This window comes from Rhinichthys klamathensis, unplaced genomic scaffold (assembly GCF_029890125.1).
Source record: "Rhinichthys klamathensis goyatoka isolate OS25496 unplaced genomic scaffold, OSU_Roscu_1.1 h1tg000281l_1, whole genome shotgun sequence".
NCBI lineage: Eukaryota > Metazoa > Chordata > Actinopteri > Cypriniformes > Leuciscidae > Rhinichthys > Rhinichthys klamathensis.
Window position 1 is genome coordinate 6,077,842 of NW_026606800.1, and position 26,802 is coordinate 6,104,643.

Below are 26,802 nucleotides of genomic sequence, written 5' to 3' on the forward strand. Positions count from 1 at the left end.
TTGATAAACACGCTGAAAAGCGATTATGCGTGTTGATAGCACGCCAAAAATGAAAATACGAATTGGCGTGTCATACATACGCCATTTCATGAGATCAGTCTGCATAGACAGTATAAGAAGTGGACAGAGCCATCTCATTGGAACTCAGTTGAGACAGTTGAAGCCCATTTTTAGCGATTTTTGAGCACTTCCGTTCCTGACGCTCAGACTCAAACCGACTCAAACTAAGCTTGATGACGTGAGCAACCTGTCTGACAGACGTTAATCTTCTAGTAGCTGTGCGTGAAAATTGCCAACGTTAATCTTGCAGAGACGGGGAACTTGAGCAAAGAGTTCTTTGGCGTGAGTGAGCAGGAGTAAGTATTCCGTTGCTTTTATGGACTCATTATCTATGGGCTTCTCCCTTGACGGGACGTCCCCCCGATTGCCTGCGAGCTTCTCCTCCTGTCTGTACGGTAATTTCTGTACAGCGCGACAGAGAGTCGAGTGGTTATGACGCAATCGTTAGCCTATTTTTACTAAATCTGTTTCTACGGGGCCATAGTGTAACATAGAAGGTAATGGAGCCCTTTATACATTGTCGTGTTTCTTTAGAAATAAATAATGGACAAATGGAGTCTTTAAACGCCTCAGATGTAAAGTTATTCGCTGTCAAAGTGACGCAAAAATGAATGGGAGTCAATGGAAATGCTAACGCAAGTGAAGTTCTGCTACAACATGGCGGCACCCGGCCGGCTTCAACTTCCGGTCGATGGATTACCCCCTTGGTTAAACTCGTATTCTTCTGCAATCCAGAATGGCAGCACAGCTGAAAGGTTTGTTTGAGCTGCGCCCTCTACTGTACAGGCGTGAATTTGCATTTCCTTCAGCCTGAGGCTTATTCATTTCACTTGTGTAAAAAAGGCCTTTACATTTGCCAAAAATAGAACTTTAGTTTTTAATGTTATTAAAAACAAACAAACAAGCCCAGCGAACAGAAAGTGATGCAAAAGTAATGTGACACATTAACGCAATTAGTTACTTTTTTAGGGAGTAATACAATATTGTAATGCATTACTTTTGAAAGTAACTTTCCTCAACACTTATTATTATTCTAATAATGATATTGTTTGTCAAGTGATCTCATCACAAAACATTTTAGACATGTCTACTATATTTTAGCATTGTGCACAAAGATGTTAATATCAAGACTTTGTTTTACATCCAGTTAATTTGATTGTAATAAAAGGGGGTTGCATGGTTACAGACACGTGCACGACACACCATGAGGCTGCTCATGTTTCAGATCTCAAAAATATCTGACAGTTAATTGAGATGGCAGAAAACAGTTTTACAGCTCTGCCTGTGGAAACTGCGCTGAAGGGAATGTAACTAGAGGCTCAAATAAGCAGTTCATGCAAATAAAGCCAGATTAGATCTATATTCAACATCAGACATGGGTATCTAAACTGCTAAAGCAGGCCTGCTCTGACCTCACAGACAAGCTGGAAACAACAACAACACTTGCAACTCCATAAATCAATGGAAACCTTGATGAACTGTGGAGGCGTAATTGTTGCAAAAGTTGCCTCATGCCTCAGCACTTTCTAATTGACTGAACTTATCCATACATCTACCATGCGTACACACACCACTTAAAAGGCTAAATTAATTGATTTATGGCGACTTTGTCTGTAAACATCTTGTCTTTGCAAAATGAACAAATGAAGGCTTGAGAGCCCAGTCTGCCTTCCCAGTTTGGGATAGCTGGAATATGGCGATCACACACACACACATTCCTTCAGTAGTCCATCGGAATCGTCTTCCAGACCACCTTGGAGCAGCTTGTTCGGTGGAAAAGACTCCCAAAAAAGAAACACCTTCTAAATGTGCAACATGCACCATGAAAACCAGACTGGCATAAAAGGAAATTGCACAAACAGAGGAATTAACTAGCAGTTTAGACAAATTCTCCATGACTCGCAGTTATACAAAACTGCCACTTAATATATGGGAATGACTTTTAAAAAAAAAAAGGTGTGACCACTGACCAAATTAAATGCATCATCATTGTCAAGTGTATTTTGTTCTAGAAAAACTGTGCTGGTAAATTGCTTCGCACATCAGTATAAATCAATAGACTTGGATGACACTGTAGATGAATCATTTGAAAATATTGACAGATCTGTCAAGCAATGGCAAAGCAATGCATGGCGTCCCCTCTCTAATGTGATGCCAGAATCTCATAGGGGATCTCAAATGAACACTTCTACCTTTAATACACATAAACATGACTCATAGTTCAATGGTTCATTAACAACAACCAATGGAAAATTACATATGCTTACTTACATATGATATGCATAATTAACCTTTAACATTTTAAAAGTGGCCCTTATCCCACCACAGCAAATCAATGGAATCACAGATCAATGGAAATTAACTAGTTAGCTCCACACACACAAAAAAAAACATATTATATTTGCTATTTAACTTTGGCTAATAAAACTAACAAAAGGTAAAGAGTGAAAACTTAAAAGCAGACCACTTAGCCAACATGTTTTGTCATGCTTGAGAAATGAAGGTAATCTTCTAAAGCATGCAAACATCACAGTTCATTATGTAGTGCTGTTTTCCCTATATAAGCAAAAATTTGAGTCGAAAGAAAGAAAGAAAGAAAGAAAGAAAGAAAGAAAGAAAGAAAGAAAGAAAGAAAGAAAGAAAGAAAGAAAGAAAGAAAGAAAGAAAGAAAGAAAGAAAGAAAGAAAGAAAGAAAGAAAACACTGTCTGAGCTGCTAAAATATGAGAGTGGAGAGGGAATAAATAGGTCAATGTCTGTTCCACAGACAGACTTCATACCATAAAATAGATGTCAGACATTACGTGTGGAAAGGCAGGCTGATACATGCTTAATGCAATAGAACTGACTGACCCCCAAAAAATCACCTTCATTTGACCCGCTTATATGCTAAACTACATATTTTAATTTGTAGAATATTTACTGAATAACAAAAAACTGCAGTTTGCTGCTATATCTATCTATCAATATACATCAATGCTATAATATGCACTTATTTCACATCTGACAACCACTTTTATACAGCAAATTCTGGCTTACAAGGCATTACAAGGCTTTTTGAATTTAAATTGTAAGGGCTTCTGAAAAAAATGAATTATTTAATTTTGGAATAGCCTATAATAAACAGAGGGGAATTAAGGAATCTGCATTCATGTAAATAATATTTTGCCAACATTAATATAACAATGTTAATGATAAAAAAAAAACACGGTCCTTGGTTATGAGTGAGCAGTGTGTTATCATAGTGGGCGTGGCCAGGTGTGTGACGTCTTGAAACTGCGACTAATACAAATTATAAAATACATATTTAAATTATGTACATATGATAATAATTATGGTGTCGATGAAGTACCATGGTATACCGTTACGGTGCCACACAGTAATACCATGGTACTTTGATATCATATAGCCTAACTTACCCTTACTAAATTCATATTTTTCCCTGGAACGGCAATAGGCCTAACTTACTTCAAAGAATAGGCTACCACATGTCAAACCATGGTAATGTCACGGTACTTATGGCTTGTTACTTGGTACTTTTTTGTGTTAGGCTACTGTTGTTTTAAAGCACTTGTTTTGGAAAGATTGTTTACCTTGAGAGTCGATCTCCAGGTGCACGTGCAGGTGTTTAACTTAAGATCTTCATCGCTGGAAAACAACGATGTTTCTGTAAATATCCAAATTTTGCCGCGCTCTTTCTGTTCCCCGTGTTGTGAAGTAGAAGTAGAAAACGACCGATTGCAGCCTGTGGCTAAGCTAAGCGATCCAGTGATTCAGATTAAAAATCACGATTCAGACCGTTCGACCGATTCATTGAAAAGAAAGAACCGAGTCAAAAGAGTGATTCATTTACAAACGGACATCAATTCGCCAATTCTGCTTCAGACAGAAAATGTCATATTTGCCATAGCTACTTTTGAGCTCTGAGCTAAAGCACCCGCTTTACATCTAAAATATTTATTTTATTTAGGCTAGATTTCTACAGTTTCTCTGACTTGCATTCTTTTTCTTAACCGACAGGTTAACTTTGGTTGCCATTTTTTAGTTAAGGTTATGCTAGCTGCCCAAAAGTGAACGATGAGACGCTCAAAACCCACCCTACACACTCTGATGGAGACATCAACTTGGCAAACTAACTAGCCTAATGTAAATTTTAATTGATCGTTTATTTACCTTTATCATAAATCAAATGTTCATTATTGGTTCAGAATCACGCATGAAGGAGTAGCCTAGATATGGCACCCAGTCCTCTCGTAGAGCTGACCCTGTGCCAAATCTATAAAAATCTAAGCAACTAAACAGAAGAGGGGTTTACTGTTCTTTTACTATAATGCTCTGTCTTATGAAACTATGCTACAGGCATAGTAGTCCACAGATTTCTTAAGTTCACAGTTCAATTACTGCTGAAAAAAGGTAAATAAAACTATAGCTTATATTTTCCATATCTAAAATGGATATGTTTATAGTGTAATGAAGGAAGGTTGACACTCTTTTGTTATAACACAAACAGATTGTATTCATGTATGGTCCAAACCAAATGGATGAAGTAAACTTCTATTTTACAAATTTAAATGTGTTGAATGCATTTAAATGGGTCGTATGTATGCACTGAAATTAATTAATTAATTAATTAAACAACAAAATGTTCAAGAATCCTGCGTTAGTTTAATTTAGTAAATTTAGCAATCAGCTCAAAAGTCTTTTTTGAGTTTAATATAGAATGTTGAATTTAATCAAGACATATGTTACACATTTTATATGTATTTAAATGTGTTTATATTCACATAAACAGATTACGTAAAAAAGTAAAAAGGAAATTTATTAAAATTGGTCAAAAATGAAATGAAAGTCAGGTTAAAGATTTTAGGTTTGGCGCTGTCTGCTACTCAACAAACTTAACATAAGATAACCGATGTTAAATGCTTGTACTGGACATGCATGGCTGTTCACATGCACAAGGAACTGAAAGCAACAGAGAGAGAAAGTGATTCAGAGGGATCCTGATAAGGAACACACGACTGTTACATGTGCTGCTGTTATGTTTTCAGTTGTTGTTTAACTCAGCATGACTGTTATTGACAGTTCCAGAATTTAAAAGGGTAAATACTATAGGTATCATGCATGCACTGCACCAGGTCCAAACATTTTTACCTCTTGGGCGAGAAAGTATTTGAGGTTACCAGCTTCATATTTGTGCTGTAAAACTGCCCTTAGCTTATAGTCTCACGTGAGGCTATAACATATTTTGTTGATCCTGGAACAACATTCCTATCTGAATATGTTGTCTTACCCCTATCCCTATACCCCTAAACCTAACACTATACCCAAAACTTATCATTTCCTTATCAGAACTTATCATTTCCCTAAAATCAGTGGGAAATGATAAGCGAATAACACTGATGTATAAGCACCTAACACCTTGTTGAGCCTAACATAAACTGTAAACTTGTCCCTCAAATCTAAATGGTGGATTGGAATGTTGTTCCAGGATCCTGGAACATGTTGCACTTGTTGAAATCACGTTCACCCTCCACTGAAGGGTGGAAAATGCATTAAACATTTTTATTTTTATTATGAAATAAATATCCTCAAGATCCTCAATTTAAACTTGGAGTATAGCACGGGCAACAATTTACCTGCAATTTATTGTCCATAATAAACCCAGTTCTCTAAAATAAAATCATATGGTCCCTGACGGTTTTATAGGTTACAATGCAGAGAGATTAAAAAATATCATTTTTACACCACATCTAATAAAGACAGTTAAAAGGCTAAGGCAATAAATTAGATCTAATAAACCAAACAGAAAAATAAGTCTATTGAAACATTAACAGAGCATGTTGCATTTGCTTTCAAAACAAAAGCTCTCAAATCAATGAGTGTCTTCTTGCGACACAAATGTGCAATAGGTTTCGAACACAAGGCTTAGAGAGTGTAAAGCTCATTAGTTAGTTTCCCTAGTGAGGCTGATTCAGGCATGACTTTGGGATTAAACGGCTTCTGGAATGCTATTGTCTAAGCAGCCTCTAAAACTGAAGGAAAACTTGGATGTGTCCAGGTCTTTCTGCATACAAACTCTAAAGATGATAACTTGATCTCATTTTACAGAATAAGGAGAGTGTCTCAAAATTAATGAAGTATAAGCCATTAATCTGATTCTCGATTATGCTTGTCTATATATAGATATTTAATTTCATACTTCTGGTTTTTCTCTCTTCAAACACTGTATTATTTTAGTTCCTATATTGAAATTAGGGGGGGGGGGGGGGGGGGGGGGGTCATTTTTAACAGGCACAATTTACCCAAAAGCAAGGAATATCTGCATTTCTAAATAGCACAATGCTCACGTTCACATATCACATGCTGGATGCTTTGCTCAGGAAAAACTTTTCAAACACATGCATGCAAATATGGACACAATGTTAATTAATGACTGTTAATGGGCCCATTAAACAAATGAACATGGCAACCAATGGTGCAGCTTTCTTGTAAACACATATACAATATAATTGAACTGTAATGGCTTGTATTTAGAGTTGAGATGTATGAAGCTCTAAACAAGATCGCAATTAATTTTTGCATTGTTACCAGGCTGTTGAATTTAAAGCAGGTGTTCTTTTCATGTTTATTTTCCAGAACATGTCTTATCCACTCCATCTACCTGGTCTATCAAGACTCACAATGAGATCATTCTTAATTTCCTCAAATAATAACTTACAAACCCATAATGATAAGAAAATATGCCTTCCTGATCGGATAAGTAAACAGCTCAAAAATGTCATTGTTTCAATTATTGATTTTAAGACTGTTATGCATTTATGTTAGATGATTGAACATTATAACGTTTACACATCTTTAAGCTTTGGTTTGTTTACATGATTTCTTGATATCAAACCCACTGTCAGCTGTCTATCAGCAGGAGAATTGGTTTGGACGTGCAGAACGTGAAGATTAGTTGGCAGCACTGCAGACAGACTCGTCTTATCAGCACTCCTGGGATTTAATTGCTGCTCATTTTTATTTGTCCTGTTTTATGCACTTAAGTTTGACTGTGTACAAAACTGACAGTTTACATTAGTGTTCAAGTTACAGTGTGATCACACAACAAAATTAACAAATAATAACAGGATTGCAATCAAATTAGGCTAGCTATAGGCTAGCTATATGCATTTATACTTTCGTAGTTTTTGTCAGGTACCTATCCTTTTTATTTTAGAGAATTTCAACTTATACTGTCAGTGTCACCCCAAGAAGATGATGTTCATTTGATTGTCATTTCACTTGCAGTAGCCTATTAAACTTTGTAATTGGTAAACTCGATACAAGTCATGTTATGTGTAACACGGGGAGTGTAAAGTGCCACCAACCCTGTTTATCTCAATCAGTTGATCGTGTTAATGGAGGATCGAGCACGCACAACTACCTTTAAAACCAGTGAAACGTGATTCCATGTTTTGCTCACTCTTGCCGTGAACAGATATAGCCGCAATGAGGTAATGTGTGCAGCGGTGTTGCTCCATGCGCGCGGAAGGGGATTGGTCGCGCGCTTCAGGTCCACGTTTTGCACGAGCCCAGATCCATACTTTTGCGGCAAGCCGTTTTAATATTCATTCTAATACAAAAGTACACTGAAACATTTTTTCGTTGTAGAAACCATTTTCACTCAGAAATTGCTGATCAACATTTTTACAGTGTACTAGTGTATTTTTAGTTACTAGTCAATGCTTTTAATTAGGCCTACTAGCCTATAAGGATAATATTAGAAAGTAAGCCTAGCCTTTCTTTTTTCAATTTTACTATTAACTCATTAGAGACTAGATATAACTACTAGTAGGCTACTTATTTATCAGATATAACGTAGGCCTATCTATTCAATTTATTCAGTTTCAGAACTACTAGCCTACTTGTGTCTAGATAAATTATTAGGCATAGGATACCAATTTTTGGTTCCCAGAACGTTCTGGGAATGTTAGTTTCTGGTTCCCATAACAAACATCCTAACCTTCTCTGTCGGTTAGCACGGAAAGTTTTCTTTTCTTTAGAATGTTCCCTGTTGTTTTGGAGAACATTCCCCTAACCTTCCAAGCAAGTTCCAGTAGGCTCCTGCAACGTCTTTGCTCCGATATCATTTACCATGCTGTAGGTCAGTAATCGTCCAGCACTCCCACGTCTCATATGGCAGGCTACAATCAGCAATTTCAGCAATCTACAACAATCAATAATCAGTAGGCCTCAAACCATGTCTTGTTTTGATTAAATAAGATTGAATGTATGCATTAATATGTATGATTTCGTAACTTGCATCACTGACACTGTACCAAAATAACCCAGATTTTATGTTTCTAACTAAGCGCCAAATAATAATGACTTCAACACAATATAGGGTTTTTAAAATATGAATTTTATTCACAGACATTTAAAAATGAATAACAATTATGTGACTTTAACTGGGATAACACTACATCGTTTCTTGCACAGAATTAGAGAGACGTGCTTCTCTCTTTTGGTCGGTAGGTCTAAACAAAAACTTCATCATGTTGTCTTCAATTAGGCTAGACCTGTCAAATCTCTCTGAAATCACACTATTTACTCTTAATTATGACTAATTATTCAATAAAGAGATCAATAAACGAATGTTATAGTCAGTCAGTAAAACGAAATGACTCAATTTTAAATTACGCTAATGCATGGCTTTCTGTGGAAGACAGCATGCTGGAGAAGCGCATGCAGATCCGAGGCACGCTGTAAAGAAAGATAGCCTACAAACAAACACAAACCCACGTATTCTTGTCACACTACGCTTAACACTGGCTTAATATATTTAGCTGTCTGAAAATTATAATGCGTTTTGACTGATCTAATTAATAAAAGCTTTAAATAAACTTCAGACATGTAATTCTGCTAAATATAGTTTATGTTTATGAAGAATTCCATTATTAGAATAATCTTGGTCATCACACAAAAACATCTTCGACGTTTTAATTAGTTTACATGGTTATGAAAATCAAATCAAAAGAACCTAGACTCCTAGAGGAAACATTCTGGGAAGGTTCTCTTTAGGTTATAAAAATAAAACCTAAAAATAACCAGCAGGGAACATTCTGGGAAGGTTCTCTTTACATTATAAAATAATAAACTGCAGGGAACATTCTGGTAAGGTTCTCTTTAGGATATAAAAAAATAACCTATAGAGAACGTTCCTAGAACTTTCTTATTTGGTTCACACAAAAAAAAAAAAAAAAAAATGGGAACCATATGGGAACATTAGGGGAAGGGGAACGTTTCGTGTTTGCTGGGTAAGACTTTACTTAAACTACTTTCAGTTGCTTTTTACTTGTCACATTTAGTGAAAAGTCAGAGTGGCTAATTTTATTTCAAATAAAAATTATATTAAAACATTACTAGTAACACACCAGTGTCTAATAAAATGGCATATTTAATTGCTACTAGGAATACTGGAATAGTATCTTATTATTCAACAGATTGAGGGGAACATTTTTTTTTAAGGACTAGCCTACCCCCGAACAGTAAAACTGGTATATTTAAAGTTAAGTAGTTTGGATGAATAGACTCCATGATAATACGGCTTGCCACAGGCTGGAGTGTAGTCAGATTGAAGGTTGGCTTTGCTCCGCCCATGGCTTGATTGTATATGAGTGCTGACCGAGAAGCATGCAGCAGTTTTTTTCTTTATGTGTTTGATGCGGCGGCTGGCGCTGAATGCGGTCTGTATTTGGAGAGCATACGCTTTTTATTGACTTGGATTAGGAGGGATTGTAAACTCTTTCATCTCTGGGATTGTCAGTTACTTTTTGCTGTTGCCGACTGCGGTGGTGCGACGCACTCAGCAGATTCAAGCAGAGAGGTAAAGGTTACAAAGTTTAGCCTGCTTATGAATGTTTATGACACGGTCAGACGCGTGTGTGTTTACGCGTGCATGTTGCCAATAAGCTTCGCTTGAATGTTTTCAAACCAAATCATAATGCCCTTTGCGAGTTTGCGGATTTATCGCACTATATTTTTAGCCACGCGAATTTTATATAGGCTGTTAACTTTTGCAAACTGTTTTCCAGGGGAATGGTAGACCGAATGATGGCAATGAACCATGGACGTTTCCCAGATGCTGTGAATGGGCATCAGCACTCCGCGCGCAGGATGGGAATGGGACAGTTTTCCAACGCGCTTCCACAGCAACAACACTATAACGTTATCATGGGAGATCACATGCATTACGCGGGAGGGAATGTAAACGCAAACCACGGGATCCGGCATTCCATGGCCTCTGGGAATAACATAAACGGAGGGATCCCCAATGGCAACTTGCCTGCCCGCTTTAACTCCCAGTTTGTCGGACAAGGGCAGCAGCTCGCTGCCAGCATGCAGTTGCAGAAGCTCAACACGCCTTACTACGGTCACCTCACGCATCCTTCCCATCATCACCATTACATGCACGAACTGCACCCCGCCAGCCACCAGTTAAACGGGACAGGACAGCAGTTCCGAGACAGTAACGCTAAGCAGAACGCGTCTGGGGTTCCTCTGCCTGGCCACCACATGCCTGCAGCAATGCTGCCCCCCAACGTTATCGACACGGATTTTATTGACGAGGAGGTCTTGATGTCACTGGTGATAGAAATGGGCTTGGACCGAATAAAGGAGCTGCCAGAGCTGTGGCTGGGACAGAACGAGTTCGATTTCATGACAGACTTTGTTTGTAAGCAACAGCCCAGCCGAGTGAGCTGTTAATCTCACGACTTTTTCCCGTTTTTGTTCATTCTCTGGCTTTTTTTTTTTTTTTTTAATGAGGTATTACTGGTGTGTTTTCTTGGATCCGTAAATCACAGGGTTCCCACAGTCCTGGATATATCAGGGAATTTCAAAAGGGTGATTTTCAGGCCTGAAAAAGTCATGGAAATTTGTGTAGTCAATATCAATTTTTCTCTGGTTATCCTCAAGTAAATCTTAGGCTAAAAATGAATGTGATCTTTATATCTTTAAAAAAACAATCCTTCAAATTGCAAATGACTGGAGAAGTCATGAGCAATATCATATAAATTCGGTGGTCAGAAAGTGTGGGAACCCTGAAATCCAAAACGAAAAACCCACAAAACACAACAGCCGTGGAAGTGAATCTTTCAAGAGCAAACTTTTATCAGCTGGTTCATGCCATTATGTAACAGAAATGGATTTGTTTTGCATGAGGATGGCTTGGACACCCAAGAGTCATGCTATGCATCACATACACAGGGGCTGGAGAGTGAGAAAAGCAACACAAAAAAAAGCCAAGAAAGTCTGTTTAGTATTAATGTAGCAGGCAAAAAAAACAACAAAAAAAAACATGTTTTGTTCCTTCAGACCTCCAGTGATATCAGATGTCAGTTAATGCATATTCTAAATAATGTTGGTGGTTATGTGACATGATTGTAGATAATAGTGTGTAATTGTCTCAATCAGCATTGTACTATAAACTTTATTGGCCATATTTACCAGAACCCTGTGCTGCTCAGAGATTCACTGAACTGTGAGCAGATGCTTCAAGTTGTTCTTCTCTCCACCCTTTCCACATCTTCTCAGGCCTATGTTGCCTCCATGATGCTTGTGTGTATATCAGAGCCTAAAAACATCTATTGAAGTGATATGAATGTGAGCGAGAGTCCGCATTTACCGGTTACTCTATATGCTTAATTGAGTACAGTGTATCGAAAAGACATTCCGATCCTGAATGTCTTAGTCTGGAATGTTGTAAAGGAAGGGAATGTGGAAATATCCCAACGCAGAAGAGTTTCATCTTCATCGGTTTTCAAAATAGATAGACCACTGTGCTATAGTATGCGGTACATGGCAATACTACTGTGTTGAGGCTTTCTAGGAAAGTTTTACAGTATTTTTGTATATTTTTAGAGAAAAAAAATGTTAATTTATTATATTTTAATTTGCAAACATGAATAAAGCAGCAGAGGCTCATTACTGAAGTCAATGCTCTGTTCTTTTTGGGTGTCAGCATCATTTATGATTCCAAATTTTGGTTATGTTCTTTTCATGTCAGTTTTTTAATTAAAGTTCTGTTCCAATCAACATATTACTATATGTTTGTTGTAACATCACAAATCTGCAAATAACATGCAACAAGAGTTTTATTTTTTATTTTATTCTTAATTAACTCTAGTGAAAGTGAACATAAATATAAGAATATACTTTTTTTAGTCTTCTCTTTAAATTATGTAATCTAACACTTTAGGCATTTTTTTTTTTACCAGAACAAGATATGAACATTTCAAAAAAGCTTACTGTAGATGTGCATTTAAATGCAAGACAAAGTGCTGGGTAAAGCGTCCAGTTTCACTGCATTAATAATTATCATGCAAATAGGTAGCATTCAGCAGACTTTGTCCTGCAGTGAAATTGAAGCTTCAGTTGTCAGCTTACTAGTTCCAAGCACAGTCTAAAAACCATCAAGGGTTGATAGACTCTGTTATATGACAGAGCATTAGCATAATTTTGGAAATCATAGCTCATCCTCATTCCTTCAAGACAAGAACTGTATTTAACAATGATATCAAATGTTCTTCCAGAGTTCTTTGTAATGCAAATATGATTATGTAAATGATGAAAAAAATGTAATGCTAATGTAATGTGTCTTAGGAATCATAGTATTTTAATCATATCTAAAATGGTCTTAAAATGGTTTAAATGGATACTTCACTCAAAAATGAAAGTCTGCTCATATCGTTCCAAACCCATACGACTTTGTTTAATCTTCCAAACACAAATTAAGATATTTTGAATGAAATCTGTCCCTCCACTGAAAGTCCTTGTTACAAAAAAAAAAAAAAATCGTAATCGTAAGGCATCGTAAAAATGAATCCATATGAATCAAGCTGTTTAATCCATGTCTTGTGTAGAGATACGATCACTTTATAGTGAAGGCTTTTATGTACATCTTTACACTGAAAAACAACTTAATTCATATGGATTGATTTTGCCTTTTTGAGCTTTTTGGATCTTCTACATTTTTAACCAATGGAGGGACAGAAACAGTTATTAAAAATATCTTAAAGTGTTTTGAAGATTAACCAAAGTCTTATGAGTTTTGAACAACACGAAGGTGAGTAAATTATGACAGAATTTTATTTTTATCTCTTTAAGAACAGACCTTTCATTAACAGTACATTTCTACTGTCTAAAAAAAATATATAAAAAATTTGGATTTAAACATTTTTAAAGTACAATTCAAAAACTGTTTTTAAAAACCTTCTCAATATAAAGCAGACAAATGAATTACTTAGGATATAATAATACACTAAATTCCACGTGTTCCTTATTGAAGTAGTTATTTTGCTACACATTTTGTTCAAATGATGCCACTTTAATTGTAGTTGCATGGCTTCCCTGTGGTGATATTGACTTATAATGGATGTTTCAGTAATGCCATTTTTAATAGCAGAAACCAACAGGATATCTACAACCTCCTGCTCCCATGCTAAATGTGAAGGAGACCCTCATGTAAAGAGCCTCTGGAGTTTAACTGTGTGTTTGATGGCTAAGTTCTCAAGTTCCTTCCTTCATTAGTTCTTGCAAAGGCAATTATTCAGAGCACCATTATGTATCCATTACAGCAAGTTAATTTGAAAAGAATTTTAAACACAGCTTATATCAATAATTGAGACTAATAAAAAGGAAATGTCATAAGACTCCCCAATGAATATTGCAGAGAATATGCGGGCACACGCTCTTTCTCAAGGTCTGCCGTCCTTCAGATTTTTGGCAGAGCTTCAAATTCTGCCACTTCTTTCAGAATTAAGTAAAAAAAGAGACAGACTCGTGGAAGTGGAGGAGAATTAAAACCATCTTATTTGCGACGAGGGAAATTACATTTACAGAGCAGGGCAGAGATAAGTAAGAATGGTAATTACGGAAACACATAGGCATCGTTACTGAGAAACGAGGAGTGGAAGTGGAATGCTAAACGCTCCGGTGAATATCTGTCTTCAATAGGAAATCCATTTTTGGGGAAATAATTTCTCTGTGTCAGATATACTCTGCTCACATTTGTAATGATTGCATTTAATCAACGATCCATAGCATATAAATTAAAACTATTCCATACATATTTCACATTGATAAAGACACTATATCCTTAAAGCGTAACATACTTCAGTGGCTGCCTTGCTCAAGGAGATCTTTGCACATGGGGCCGCATAACTTTCTGAGCCAATCATCTGAGCCGTAAATGTCATATGACTAATCACTCTGGAACATGGGAACAAACAGTGACATCAAAGGCAGAAGACAAGGACAAATATGAAAAATTTACATTTCTTTAAAAAAAAGAATCGGTAATCATCTATAATAAAAATATTGAATGAATACATACTACTGGTTGAAAGTTTTGGGTAAGTAAGAAATATATATATATATATTGATAGAAATTAAGCTTTAATAAAATAAGCTTTACCATCACAGGAATAAATTAAATTCTAAATTATATTACAACATAAAGCAAATTGTGATAATATTTCACAATATGACTGCTTTTACTGTATTTTTTTAACAAATAAATGCAGCCGTAGTGAGGCTTCTTTCAAAAACTTTAAAAAAAAAGTATCTTACCAGCCTTAAACTTTTTAACAGTAGTGTATGTTGATAAACGCTAAACTGCTACAGTGGATTTACATAAAAAATGTCATAGTTGCATAATTATTAAGTCATTTTATATTGCAATAATATTTCATGATATTACTGTTTTTACTGTATTTTTGATCAAATAAATGCTTTGGTGTGCATAAAAGGCTTTTCCCCAAAACATTTAAATCTTACTGACCCCACATTTTTTAAAGGTAGCATACATATAAAATGATTGTTATTCTGTATATTTTATTGCCAAAAAAAAAACAAGTTTCACCAGAATGCACGGCTGCTTTTAAATGGCTGCAATAGAGACAGATGCTTTTCAAAATCAACCCACATCTAACAGCAGGGGCTAAACTGTCAAACTGACCCTTTTGGTCTTGATCATGTTCTAAAATATAATAGTGTCAAATAATCACTTATGTCCTTCTTTTGATATCAATCATCCTAAAACTGTCATGACACTATCGGTGTAGAACATTCTGTAAACAGGCAAATGCCGGATGACACTGATCTGGATTGTGACATTGTTTAATATACTAAGTGAGATCCACCATAGCAGTCTGTCAAAGGAGGTTCTGCCCTGCTGCTCAGAGGTGAGTTTCACCACAGCATGTTTTTACAGCTTAATGCACCGCAGATGCTGTCATTGCACTGCATGAAAGAGCATTGGGCACTTACATAGGCCTATCAACAGGTCCATTAACATGGCCATGAGTCAGTCTGTGATAATACCATTCTAGGGCTAAAGGGGTAGTTTTCATTTAATAAGGCTTCATAGCATTGCTGCTGTTGATGTCTTCCTCTGAGATATAATTTTTGCTTGCTTAGATAAGCACTCATGTTGGAGAGTATTTTTTCCCCATTTGCTTTTCCTAAAGGAAATAGGTCTACTAGTGCTTGCAAGGCAGCAAATGAATAGTGTTACTTTTTTTTTTTTTTGTGAAACAAACAAAAAGAGAAGAAGACAGACAGCATATTGGGAGACCCAGAAAATCACAAATTAGATCTCTTTTATATGTAATTTCTTCCTTCTGGTCAACAATGAGATTAAATGGAGAGCTTGGAGAGACTGGATTAACACCAATCATCTCACATGTGTCTCCATCTAGAGTTGAACACTCACAATTGAATTTGCTCAAAGTCTATGATAAATCCAAAGTTGAAAGTAAGAGAACATTTCTCATTAAAATTCACTCAAGATGATCTTGTGTCAACAATTGTTCTAATTTTCTAATTTTGTTTTATTCTATAAAAGGTGGGGAAACTGACGAGTCTAATGAACGATTCATAAAAGCTGGATCTCATTTCGAAGGCTGCATTTGTCGGCCGCATACGTCATTGAGGCTGCTTCATTTCAGTAAACTGACCACTACATTTTAAATTCATTAAGAAATTACAACAATTTACGCTTCACTCGGAATAACGGTAAATTTGATAAAGGTTACTGTTCTGAAATAAGACATCCTTTGAGACACAGCTAGTTTTTCGATCTTGAGTGAATCGACGTTTTGAAAAAGCAAGATCGCGAGTGTTAACCTATTTTTCTTTCACACATCAGTTCAAAAACAAAAAATTAAAATAAAGTAACATAGCCTACATAGAGTCATAGACACAATATTTGTTAGTTTGACAGTTAGCTGCTAGGCCTACTTTGTCTTCTTTGCCCAGATTTGTTTGGAAAGCCACAGTAGATGATGTCCCTCCGAACAAACAGGTGGCAGTGGCGTTCCTGAACGAATCAGCGTCTTTGAATGAATGATTTAAAATGATTGATAAAAACGATCTTGGCCCTGTCCCAATACCCGCACTTGCGCCCTTGTGCCCCTCAATGCGCGTTCTCGCTAAGGGGTGCAAGACCGTAGGGTGTCCCGATCCTCTAATAGTGTTCTCCAGGGGTGATCATAAGGGCACTTAATGCACCCCTTTCGCAAGTGCGCATCAGACCTCACTTTGCTGTGGGATATTACCCAGAATCCTTGTAGTGTTGTGACGTTTCGAACAGCTAACCAATGGGGGAGAATGGTTGCTATGGTGCTGTTCGGGAGTGGAAACTCCGAAGATAAAGGAAGCCGGTATGGTGAAGTGTTTTTCAAGGCCGCGAAATTTAAAAATATTAGTGTTATCGTGTCACGAAATGTAGTTTTAAGAGTTTTTCAGTCGAGAATATAGTTGTTTAAAGCTCAAATCTGTGGTTTGTTTATAAAGATAGCGCCTATTTAAAATTTTGGTCTGACTTTTTCGGAGTTCCAGGGATCAGCGGGTGCACAGCGCTCATGTACCCCGCCTGGAACAGCCTTACCTCGGCTAGTCATTCTGACGTTTCCCGCGGGCTCTGTGTCTAGTGGTTAAACATGAGCTATAAATCGGCTTGTGAGGCGATCTTTGGTCTCATTAATCTATGATTTGTTCCCTGGCAAATCGTTTTGGCTGAGGGCAAAGTGAAGTTTCATAACTTTATATATTTATGCTATTTAACTGTAACGTTGTAACGTTAGCCTGTTGACTTATGTTTGACTGAATCTTTTAACTTGCTTTATTTCTTGACTTATATAGCTTCTTATACTTTTTAGGCTACTTATAATTTAATAATGGCCATTATTGATCAATAAAACTGAAATTGAACAAAAAGAGACAGGGTTGTGTCATTTTATTTCATATAGCCTATGTAAGACTTTTAATATAGCCTTAGCCTATAATATATCACCAACACGTCATGTATTTTTTCATGTATGGGATGGGAAGAATTTCATATATCAATTTCCATAATAACATAATTAAAATTGCATTTCGAATCGCTGTGAATACGGTAAGGCAGTATAAGCTCAGGTAAACCCCAATCACAATTTATCTTAGCCAAAAACTGTTTTAATATTAATAACATTAACAGAAAGGTTGGTAGCTAAGAGTAAAAAAAGATTATTTTTTTCATTCAAAGGATTGTGTCATGTTACAGCTATTATAAGCAGCACACACATTAGCCAAATGAATGGTGTTTGCTCTCCTGATCACAACAGAAGTGACGTGTGCAAAACTGTCCCAATTCTGCTCTTCACAGCTTTGGGCCCTTGCGCACTTACTCCGCTAAGTGCACTTTCAACAAGTGTCCACTTCCAGGAAGGCCTTAGGGCTCAAGTGAGAATTGGGACTGGGCCCTCTTGTCGCCACCTATTGGCGGAACTAAAACCTACTAAAGGCTGTGACTCCCTGGCTGCGTCCGAAACCGCATACTCAATGAGTAGGTACTTAATTTCAATGAGTAGGGCCTACTTACTTAACGAGCGCTAAAAGAGTAGGTACTTTATAGCCAAATCTCGTTGAGTATGAATGCGATCCGGACATCATCCGCCATGTTGACGTTATCATGTGACCTACGACGCGTTATCACAAGCGCAACAACTTAAAAGATGAACGACACGTTTAATTCATCTATCTGTAAATATCTTGATATTGATGAAACTTGCTCATTGTGTGGTATTGTTGAAGAAACAGCTGCCAATTTATTTTGTGAATACATTTAGGGTTGATTTAAGTTGTTATATTTTAAACCCGACTAATGTGACCCACAGTTTTATCCTTATAACGATATATTTTTTCTTAAGAAACCCCAAAATCGTCATCTCTCGTTGTTAATTTCTTTATTTTATACCCAAAAAGTTTCTCCTTTAAGTTTTCCTCTTTTCTTGATGAATTTACCTCTCGTTTCATCCCTCAGACTTATAACAACAAAACAATTTTTAATGTATTATGAAGAACTATATTTAAAGATATTTAGCCTTGTTATTGTTCTTTTTTCCTGTGTATAAATATCATATTATGATATACACAAAACCAATGATCTTTATGTTTTCTGTTTTATCATTGTTAGGTACAATGGTATCTTTCCATGATCTTTTTCTTTATGTAATAAGTTTAAATTATATGAGTGACTGCATGGTGCACTAACACTTCGTAACATCAGTAACTCGACAGCACAACCTAGAACAGTTTTCCTCGGCGTTTGTAATGTCTGCATATGGAGACGATATGCTCGAAGCTGCTCGAAGATCTCCTTTGGAGAAAACTGTTGACTTTATACTCGAAATATGTAAGTATCGCTCCTTAAAAATTAATATTAGCCTACCTCAGAATGAATTGCATTGTTAGCCCACCCAAAAACTTAAACAAAATAATATTAAATGCTGACCAATACTTAATTATATTACTTTTTTTATATACTAAAAATTATATAATTTAATAAAACAAGCAAAATGTAATTTGTTTTGTCATATGAGTTATTTGAATACACGTGAACATCTCAATTGTAAGTCAAGCAATGAATGAATTAAATAAATATATTTTATATACTGACAACAATAAGAAACATGAATAAATGAGTAAAAGAACAAATAAAAGTAACCATCACACAAAAAAACAAATGCATATACAATTCAACAACACATGAAACAAATCTTTATTCAAACTACAAGCATGTATTTACAGGCGCTGAACCCCACATACTGCCATCTCAACACAGCGGTTCCCATTCTGCGGCTTTATTCTGATGAATTCACCAGAGGTGAGCGTGCCTTCGTGCCGGAGCTTGTTGCTGCGCTGCGCTTCACAATCTGAGGCGATAAGGGCCGGTGGAGAGATGGAGCGTCTCATCCATGGCACCGTTTCCAGGATTCAGCTCTGGGCTCCTCATCCTCAGTGCTCACACCAGTCTGAATAAAAACATGTTTAGTTACTTTATAGATTTGTTTATTTACCTTATTTACAGCACATTTGTCTAATGTCAACAGTGTTGACAACAGTGAGTTAACGTTATCCTATAATAATGCCACACATACATCACTCAGATGTCTTTTTCATGTTGTGATGTGCTCATCTGCAATATCTCAATACTTGCAATATTTTCCTTTCAGATGTAAATAGACATTTTACATAAGCGTGTTTAAGATGTTATGTAAATCCACTTTAGAGACGTTACGTGTGCTTAGAGCTCCCCTGTTAGCTACACTGTAAAAAATAATCCTGTAAAAAAACGGTAAACTACTGGCAGCTGTGGTTGCCAGCATCATACCGTAAAAATATGGTGTGTTACCGTTTTTAAAATTAACAGCTAAATACCGTTTTGTCAGCTACAGCTATATGCTGTTAAATTACAGCATATAACTGTAAATTAACAGCATATAGCTGTAGCTGACAAAACGGTATTTAGCTGTTAATTTCAAAAACAGTAACACACCGTATTTTTACGGTATGATGCTGGCAACCACAGCTGCCAGTAGTTTACCGTTTTTTTACAGGATTATTTTTTTTTACAGTGTAAATACCTTTAAGTACTGTGGTATTCTGCCATGTTTCTCACTGACATGCCCCCAACTCATAAAAATCAGGGCTTAAAGAAAATCCCAAGCTTTCCACTCATATTAACGAAATTGTGGTGGAGGTCATGTGCAACTCGTAAATACGATCTTTCCAACATGGCTTGAACGCACCATTACATTCAGAGCCTTTGCCATCACTGGACCCTCATGGTCATCATAGTAGTTGTGTTACTACTCACAACCCCATCTCAATTTTAAATATACCCTGCATTTTCTGTTATGTGGATAAAAAAAGAGAACACAACACTAGATAAACTTTTAGATTTATTCTCATACAACACTAGAAAGACTTTTACAATATGCCTTAAAACAGACATATATACAGTAATTACATACGTGCATACCTTAACTGTTCATAAAATACAAATATACTCTAAAGTCAGGTTACAATGAACACTAGCCCATTACTTTATATCAAAACAAATAGTTTATAAAATAAATATCAGTATTTGATACTTTTGGACTGATGGTTAAAGTCTTTTCTGCACAGTTTTCCAAGTTATTTTACACACCTCTTTTCTCCGTGCAGCTTTGGTCCTCTTTTACAGATTTATTCCAATAAAGTATCTGAAAAATAAGAGGAGAACATTTTCAATTAAATGATTTGCAGTGTATAATTTTGATTATTTAAAAATGTCTAATCAAAAACTACTGGATAATTAACTGAAGACTTGGAATAAACTGCACAGGTCAAGTTATGTGTCAGTCTGGAAATGTGAGCTTTGTTTTAGTGAAACAAAATGCAGACATATATGACATACTTACCAAGAATGATAAAACAAGGAGACACAGGCAAGCATTTTCTCAAGGTCAGCAGGAGTGGCAGACATCTATTGGTAAATAAAACAATTAAGATGACTGACAGTATCTGCAAATAATATTTTTAAAACGTAATGTGCTACTTGTTGCTTATATTCTACAGAGGCAATAGGCCTATCATTCAGAATATGAATGGTTTATGTAAAAATTATATTTTTTTCATTTACTCACCCTTATTCAAATTTAAACTCCAATGATGCAAAAGATGATATTTTCATTGGGATGAAATGTCTGTTTTTCCCTACAATGCAAAAGAAGAGAATGGGGATCAAACTTTCAAACACCAATAGTCATAGTAAATGAAGGATAAAGGTAATTCATATCTGTCACATGGTTTAACTAGTTTTCTGAAGTGATTCAATTTGTTTGGGTGAGAACAGACCAAACACTTTTCATCGTACATCTAGGCCTTCTAGTCTTCTGAAGTGAAGCGATGTGTTGGTGTAAGACAAATATCCATAAAACTTTATCAACTAAAATAACTAGTTTCCTGCAAAGGCCATACGCATTGATTTACGGCAAAAGAATAACATTTGAACTTGACACACAACGTAATGACGAATGCAGTTGCCCAGCCCTGTGTGTTTGAACTGAGAGAGGCGTCAAAGCTTACGCTACTCCTACATCTATGTCATACATTTTTAAGTGTTACTCTTGTGGCGTATTTAAATATGGGCATTTTTCTTACAAGAACGCGTCGCTTCACTTCAGAAGGCCGTAATTAACCCCTCTGATCTGTTTTGGACACTTTTATGATGGATAGATGCACTTGTATGGACTTAAAAAAAATGGGGCCCATTCACTGACATTAGTTTGGAAGAGCCAGGAATTTTTTTAATATAACTCTGATTGAATTCGTCTGAAAGAAGAATGTCATATACACCTAGGATGGCTTCGGGGTGAATAAATCATGGGCAAATTTTGGTGAACTATCCCTTTAATTGTACTGTACCTTTATGTTCCTTTTGGAGCTTGGTCCCCATTCGTCTTCCATTGTTTGGGCAAACAAACAGACATAATTTCTCCTCGACAATATCTTAATTTTCCCCCCAAGAGAAAGAGACAACATAAGGTTAAGTAAATGATGAGAGAACTACCATTTTTAGGTGAACAATTACTATTCAGGTGTTCATAGAACAAACAATAGGCAAACTTACAGTTTCTTGAAGAAGCAGTCATTGCTTCTCTACAAAGTAAGCCTTCATGAGTTGAACTACAATGACAAGAAAAACATAATGTAAAGAAGAGATACATAAAAAATAAATAAACAAAATAAAGTCTCAATAAAAAAGAAAAATCTGAATATCGACATTCCGTCCATCCATCTGCTATTTCTGCAGCGGTTTGAACACGCACGTTCACAGTACACAAGAATTATGAATTTTTATCATACCTCACGTATATTTTGCTAAGCTAAAGATTGGGACATGTGTCCGTTGCATATGCATAAAGTGTGCATGACGGTAGCAAACCAAATGCAGTCTGAGAATGCTAACGAGCTCACAAACAAGCTATCATATTTTACTCGGTTACTTTTTCCATGATTAAAACATGCTATCATGTCATCTTACACTTAGCTGGATCATTTTTATACTGTATGTTAATATTTAGAGGTAGCCTACTTGGTAACTTAGGCTACAGATCAAATCAAATACGTAGTTGCAAATAACAGTAGCAGATAATGAACAGTTTGAATCTCACTTTAAAATTGTAACCACACAAGAAGAAGAAAAACATTTCACACTAATTTTTATACTCAGATAAATTTTAGGAAAATGTGCAAGTTAGATGAAAGTTTCTTTGAATGTGATGTGATGACAGTCTGTAGCCTACAATGGGATCACGTTCCTGTGGTATCTCGTGGATTAAAACAGTCTCTTTATCCGATTGAAATCCCAAAAACATCACTGGATGTTTAAAATGTAATATTTAAAAGTAATAGTTTACAAATAAATGAATAACAGGCAGAGCTGCAAAATGACCTCATGCAGAAACTAAAATGTCTTCTCACATGTATATGGGAAAATATGGTATTATACTGTTAAATAACAGTGTCATACTGTTGCTGGTCAAGACGAAATTTGAAGCGACCAAGTTCTCCCATAATGCATTGCAAAAAAACAGTAACTTACAGTTATTACATGAAAACAGCATTTTGCTGCTAAATTTCCATGTAAATTTACAGGAATTTTTTACAGTGTAGCTAGACAAAACATGTTTTTACAGCAAAATCACAACTATACTATACTGTCTAACTACTTTACACCTTCAACAGTTAAAACGTTTACTCTATAGTAGTTTAACACGGAACCGTGTTTACTCACATTTGGAAAAACCCCGCGTCGCTGATCTCCGTGATGTTTGATAATGACGTATGCTCTCGCGTGGCCTCCTGGGATAGATGAGTATCCACAGTATCCATCGGTTGAGCACTCAAAAATCTGGGCTGAAGCAGTAAGCCATCCGGGAACTTCTCGCCTACTCTTTTATGAATACTGATGTTTCGAACGTACTGCTTCCTTCACGTACTGTTTTCGCCTACTATATAGTAGGAAAGTAGGCATATTCGAACGCATTTAAGTCCGAATCTCGCGATTAGTACGTCACCCAGGTAATTCTCGCCTACTCTTTTATGATTCGTACATATTTTTCGCTCGCCTACTCTTTTCCCCATACTATATAGTAGGGAAGTATGCGGTTTCGGACGCAGCCCCTTTTTTTATTTAATTTTTTTTATTGATGCTTAGAAGGGGAACATACAAAAGAGAAAGCGTACATAGGCCTACATCACATAATATCAACCAATCTCAAGGTAATTTGTTTATGCAACATTGATCAAAATTAAGATAGGCTACAATTAATACAAAACGAAATTCACTTTAAATAATGGCTTTGTGTTTTCTTTTTGATGTCTCTGAAAGTTTTAAAGCAGTTCTTTTAGTGGCACTTTCAGGGAACTGTCACGTCTGTAACATTGTTTTTTCCTAATAAATGCGAACACGAAAAATAAAATAAAATGAATATTTTATGTTCTGTGGAGAGCCAACCCTTCTTCGTCCGGTGGGTATTACTCAGTGTTGAGCATGTTACTTAAAAAAAGTAATTAGTTATAGTTACTAGTTACTTCTAACAAATAGTAACGGAGTTAGTAACTGAGTTATATCATTATAAAAGTAACTAATTACCAGAGAAAGTAACTATTGCGTTACTTAAAAAAAAAAAAAAAATCAAATAGGCCTATATCAAATAATTTAGATGCCCCCAGTCAGAGGTGGGTAGTAACGAAGTACATTTACTTCGTTACATTTACTTGAGTATTTTTTTGGAAAATTTGTACTTTTAAGAGTAGATTTAATTGTGGGTACTTTTACTTTAACTCGAGTAGATTTCTAATGAAAAAACTGTACTTTTACTTCGTTACGTTTGGCGACGTTCCTCTCGTTACTTTATTTTAATGCAATATGTTGTTAAAAGCGTAGTTTATTCTAAGCGCGCGCTCTCTCTTTTTTCTGGGCATGAGCGATGCTCAATTCACAAATGAATCACTCTTTTGAGTCGATTCTGTTCAAAGACTTCATCAAACAAGTTGGGCAGATCTGTCTAAATCGGTTCGCGAATCAGTTGGAATGATCTGTTCAGTTTCCTGCACGCACGAATCGTCTCGGAGTCGTAACAGGAAGATTTAAGAACATCAAGAGCGTTGTATAAAGTGGCAGTCTACAGTACAGTCTAGAAAGTAAATCTGCAAATGCATCATATTTTTTGCCAGCGATGAAGATCTTTATTAGTTGAACTTGAACATCTTCGTATGTTACTTCGTAAGCTGTCTGTGAATGAATTATTCCACACGACGATAGGCTACATTCGATTTTATTCAGGACAAGGTAATACATTTTACAACCAAACAGATTATTGCGCCATAGCACTACTACAAAGTATGGCATTACCCTTTTTTTGGACATATACATTACTTTATACATTAAATAAGCTATCATCGTCCAGTTTATGAATGTGTGTACACACACAATGTGTATTGCGCAGTGGCGTGCGAACTCGACTTGAAAACGAATGCCTTTGCCTGCCTTATTAGACACAGTTAACCAGTTTAAAGATGCTTTCATAAATATAGCCTACATTTAAATACATTTTGGAGAACAGACAGAAGAAGATCCGTGCATTTGATCGTTGTTTGTGTTGGGCATGACATGACTGCGAGCACATGCGCAGAGTTTTTACACTTTCTGTCAATGGTTCCCATCCCTTGAATGCAAAACTCCATAGTCACTTTTTTCCGACATTGTCTAATAATCCAAATGTAGTTGTATAAGTTACTATACTATTATACAAACCAAAGGACAGCCAATGGTTTTCAGGCTATAGATATACAGAAATAATGTTTGTCTCTTCTGTTTTTGTTGCAAAGATAGCTTATCTAATTATGATAATAATAGTCATTTAAATGAAAAAAAAAAAATCTAAATAATATCATGTTACATATACAGTATATATATATATAGGCCTATGTGTAAAGTAACTAGTAACTAACTACTTGAGTAGTTTTTTCATTGGATACTTTTTTACTCTTACTCAAGTAACTTTTAAGATTATTACTTTCACTTTTACTTTGAGTAAATATTTCTATAAGTACTTGTACTTTTACTTGAGTACAGTTTTTGGATACTCTACCCACCTCTGCCCCCAGTATTAAATATGTTAAATTAATGAAATGGACACTTAATAGTGTAGATTAGTGTTCAATGTTTTATAATAATAATTTATTCTATTTTAATGTTGCTGTGGGACAATGTGAGAGACGCCTATTAAATTCAATATATTATTCTAAATATTAGCATTACTATAGTAGAACAATAAAACATTATAGATGGTTTACTCAATATCGCACAGACCCCAACTGGCCAACAAATAAGTTTAAAAATAAATTATGCTTCTTAAGAAATGTACCAAAAATGAATAAATAATAATAAAAAATATACATACTCTTTGTGCATATTAAAATGATAAAACTGTTACACAACTTCACAACTAGTAGAAATACTGTAGCCTGAGTATTTTCTTCCTAACAAAAGTAAACAGTTTAACAAGTGCTCTCTCAATATAATACTGAACAATTTACCAAAAAAAAATATAATACTAAAATATAATATTTTGGGGGTTTATTTTTATAACCTATAGCCAACGTCATCATCAGAGATTATTTAAGCCAAATTCTAGACATGTTTGCCGCACGTGTTTACAACCGGTCCAACAAAGATGTTTTCTGTGAATGTTCCCTGCAGGTTATTTTCGGGTTTATTTTATAACCTAAACAGAACGTTACCTGACGGTAATTTTTTAGATTTTATTTGTATAACCATGTAAATTAATTAACGTTGCAGATATGTGTCATTTATTTATAAACAAACTATATAATGCTCGGACACCCTCGGTCTCTCTTGCGCAACTGTTGAGCGCGCTCTCGGACACATTCGGTCTCTCTCGCGCATTGAGCGCGCTCGCGCCAATCGCTTCGCTTTTGTCCACTCCGGCGCCTCATAAACACACACACACACACACCGGAGAAAAAAACTTTGCAGGTCCTATGGCGGAGAGAGAGCCTACTCGGATGACAGCCGCTTCAGTGAGTTCAATTATAGTAACGCCACATTTTTTTTGTTAGTAACGGTAACTGCGTTGTAACGGGGGAAACAGTAATTCGTTTGATTACTCGTTACTGAAAAAGATAACGCCGTTAGTAACGCCGTTTATTTAACGCCGTTATTCCCATCACTGGTATTACTTTAGGTTTGTAAAGGTCCATAACTCTTGGTGCCGGTGTTGTGCCTAATTTCGACCCCCTGTCAAATTATTACCCCCCTCGTTGAAGTCAGTACCTGATTGCCTAATCCCAACCCTGCCCCTAATCCT

General features: G+C 36.0%; 1 protein-coding gene across 1 annotated transcript; it reads left to right on the forward strand.

Moving 5' to 3' along the window:
• The first annotated feature begins 9,711 nt into the window (after positions 1 to 9,711).
• On the forward strand, positions 9,712 to 12,030 carry cited2 (Cbp/p300-interacting transactivator, with Glu/Asp-rich carboxy-terminal domain, 2). Its single transcript, XM_056269227.1, has 2 exons — positions 9,712 to 9,923; positions 10,132 to 12,030. The coding sequence occupies exon 2, from the start codon at positions 10,136 to 10,138 to the stop codon at positions 10,802 to 10,804; it is 669 nt and encodes a 222-aa protein (XP_056125202.1). The 5' UTR covers positions 9,712 to 9,923; positions 10,132 to 10,135; the 3' UTR covers positions 10,805 to 12,030.
• The last annotated feature ends 14,772 nt before the right edge of the window (positions 12,031 to 26,802 follow it).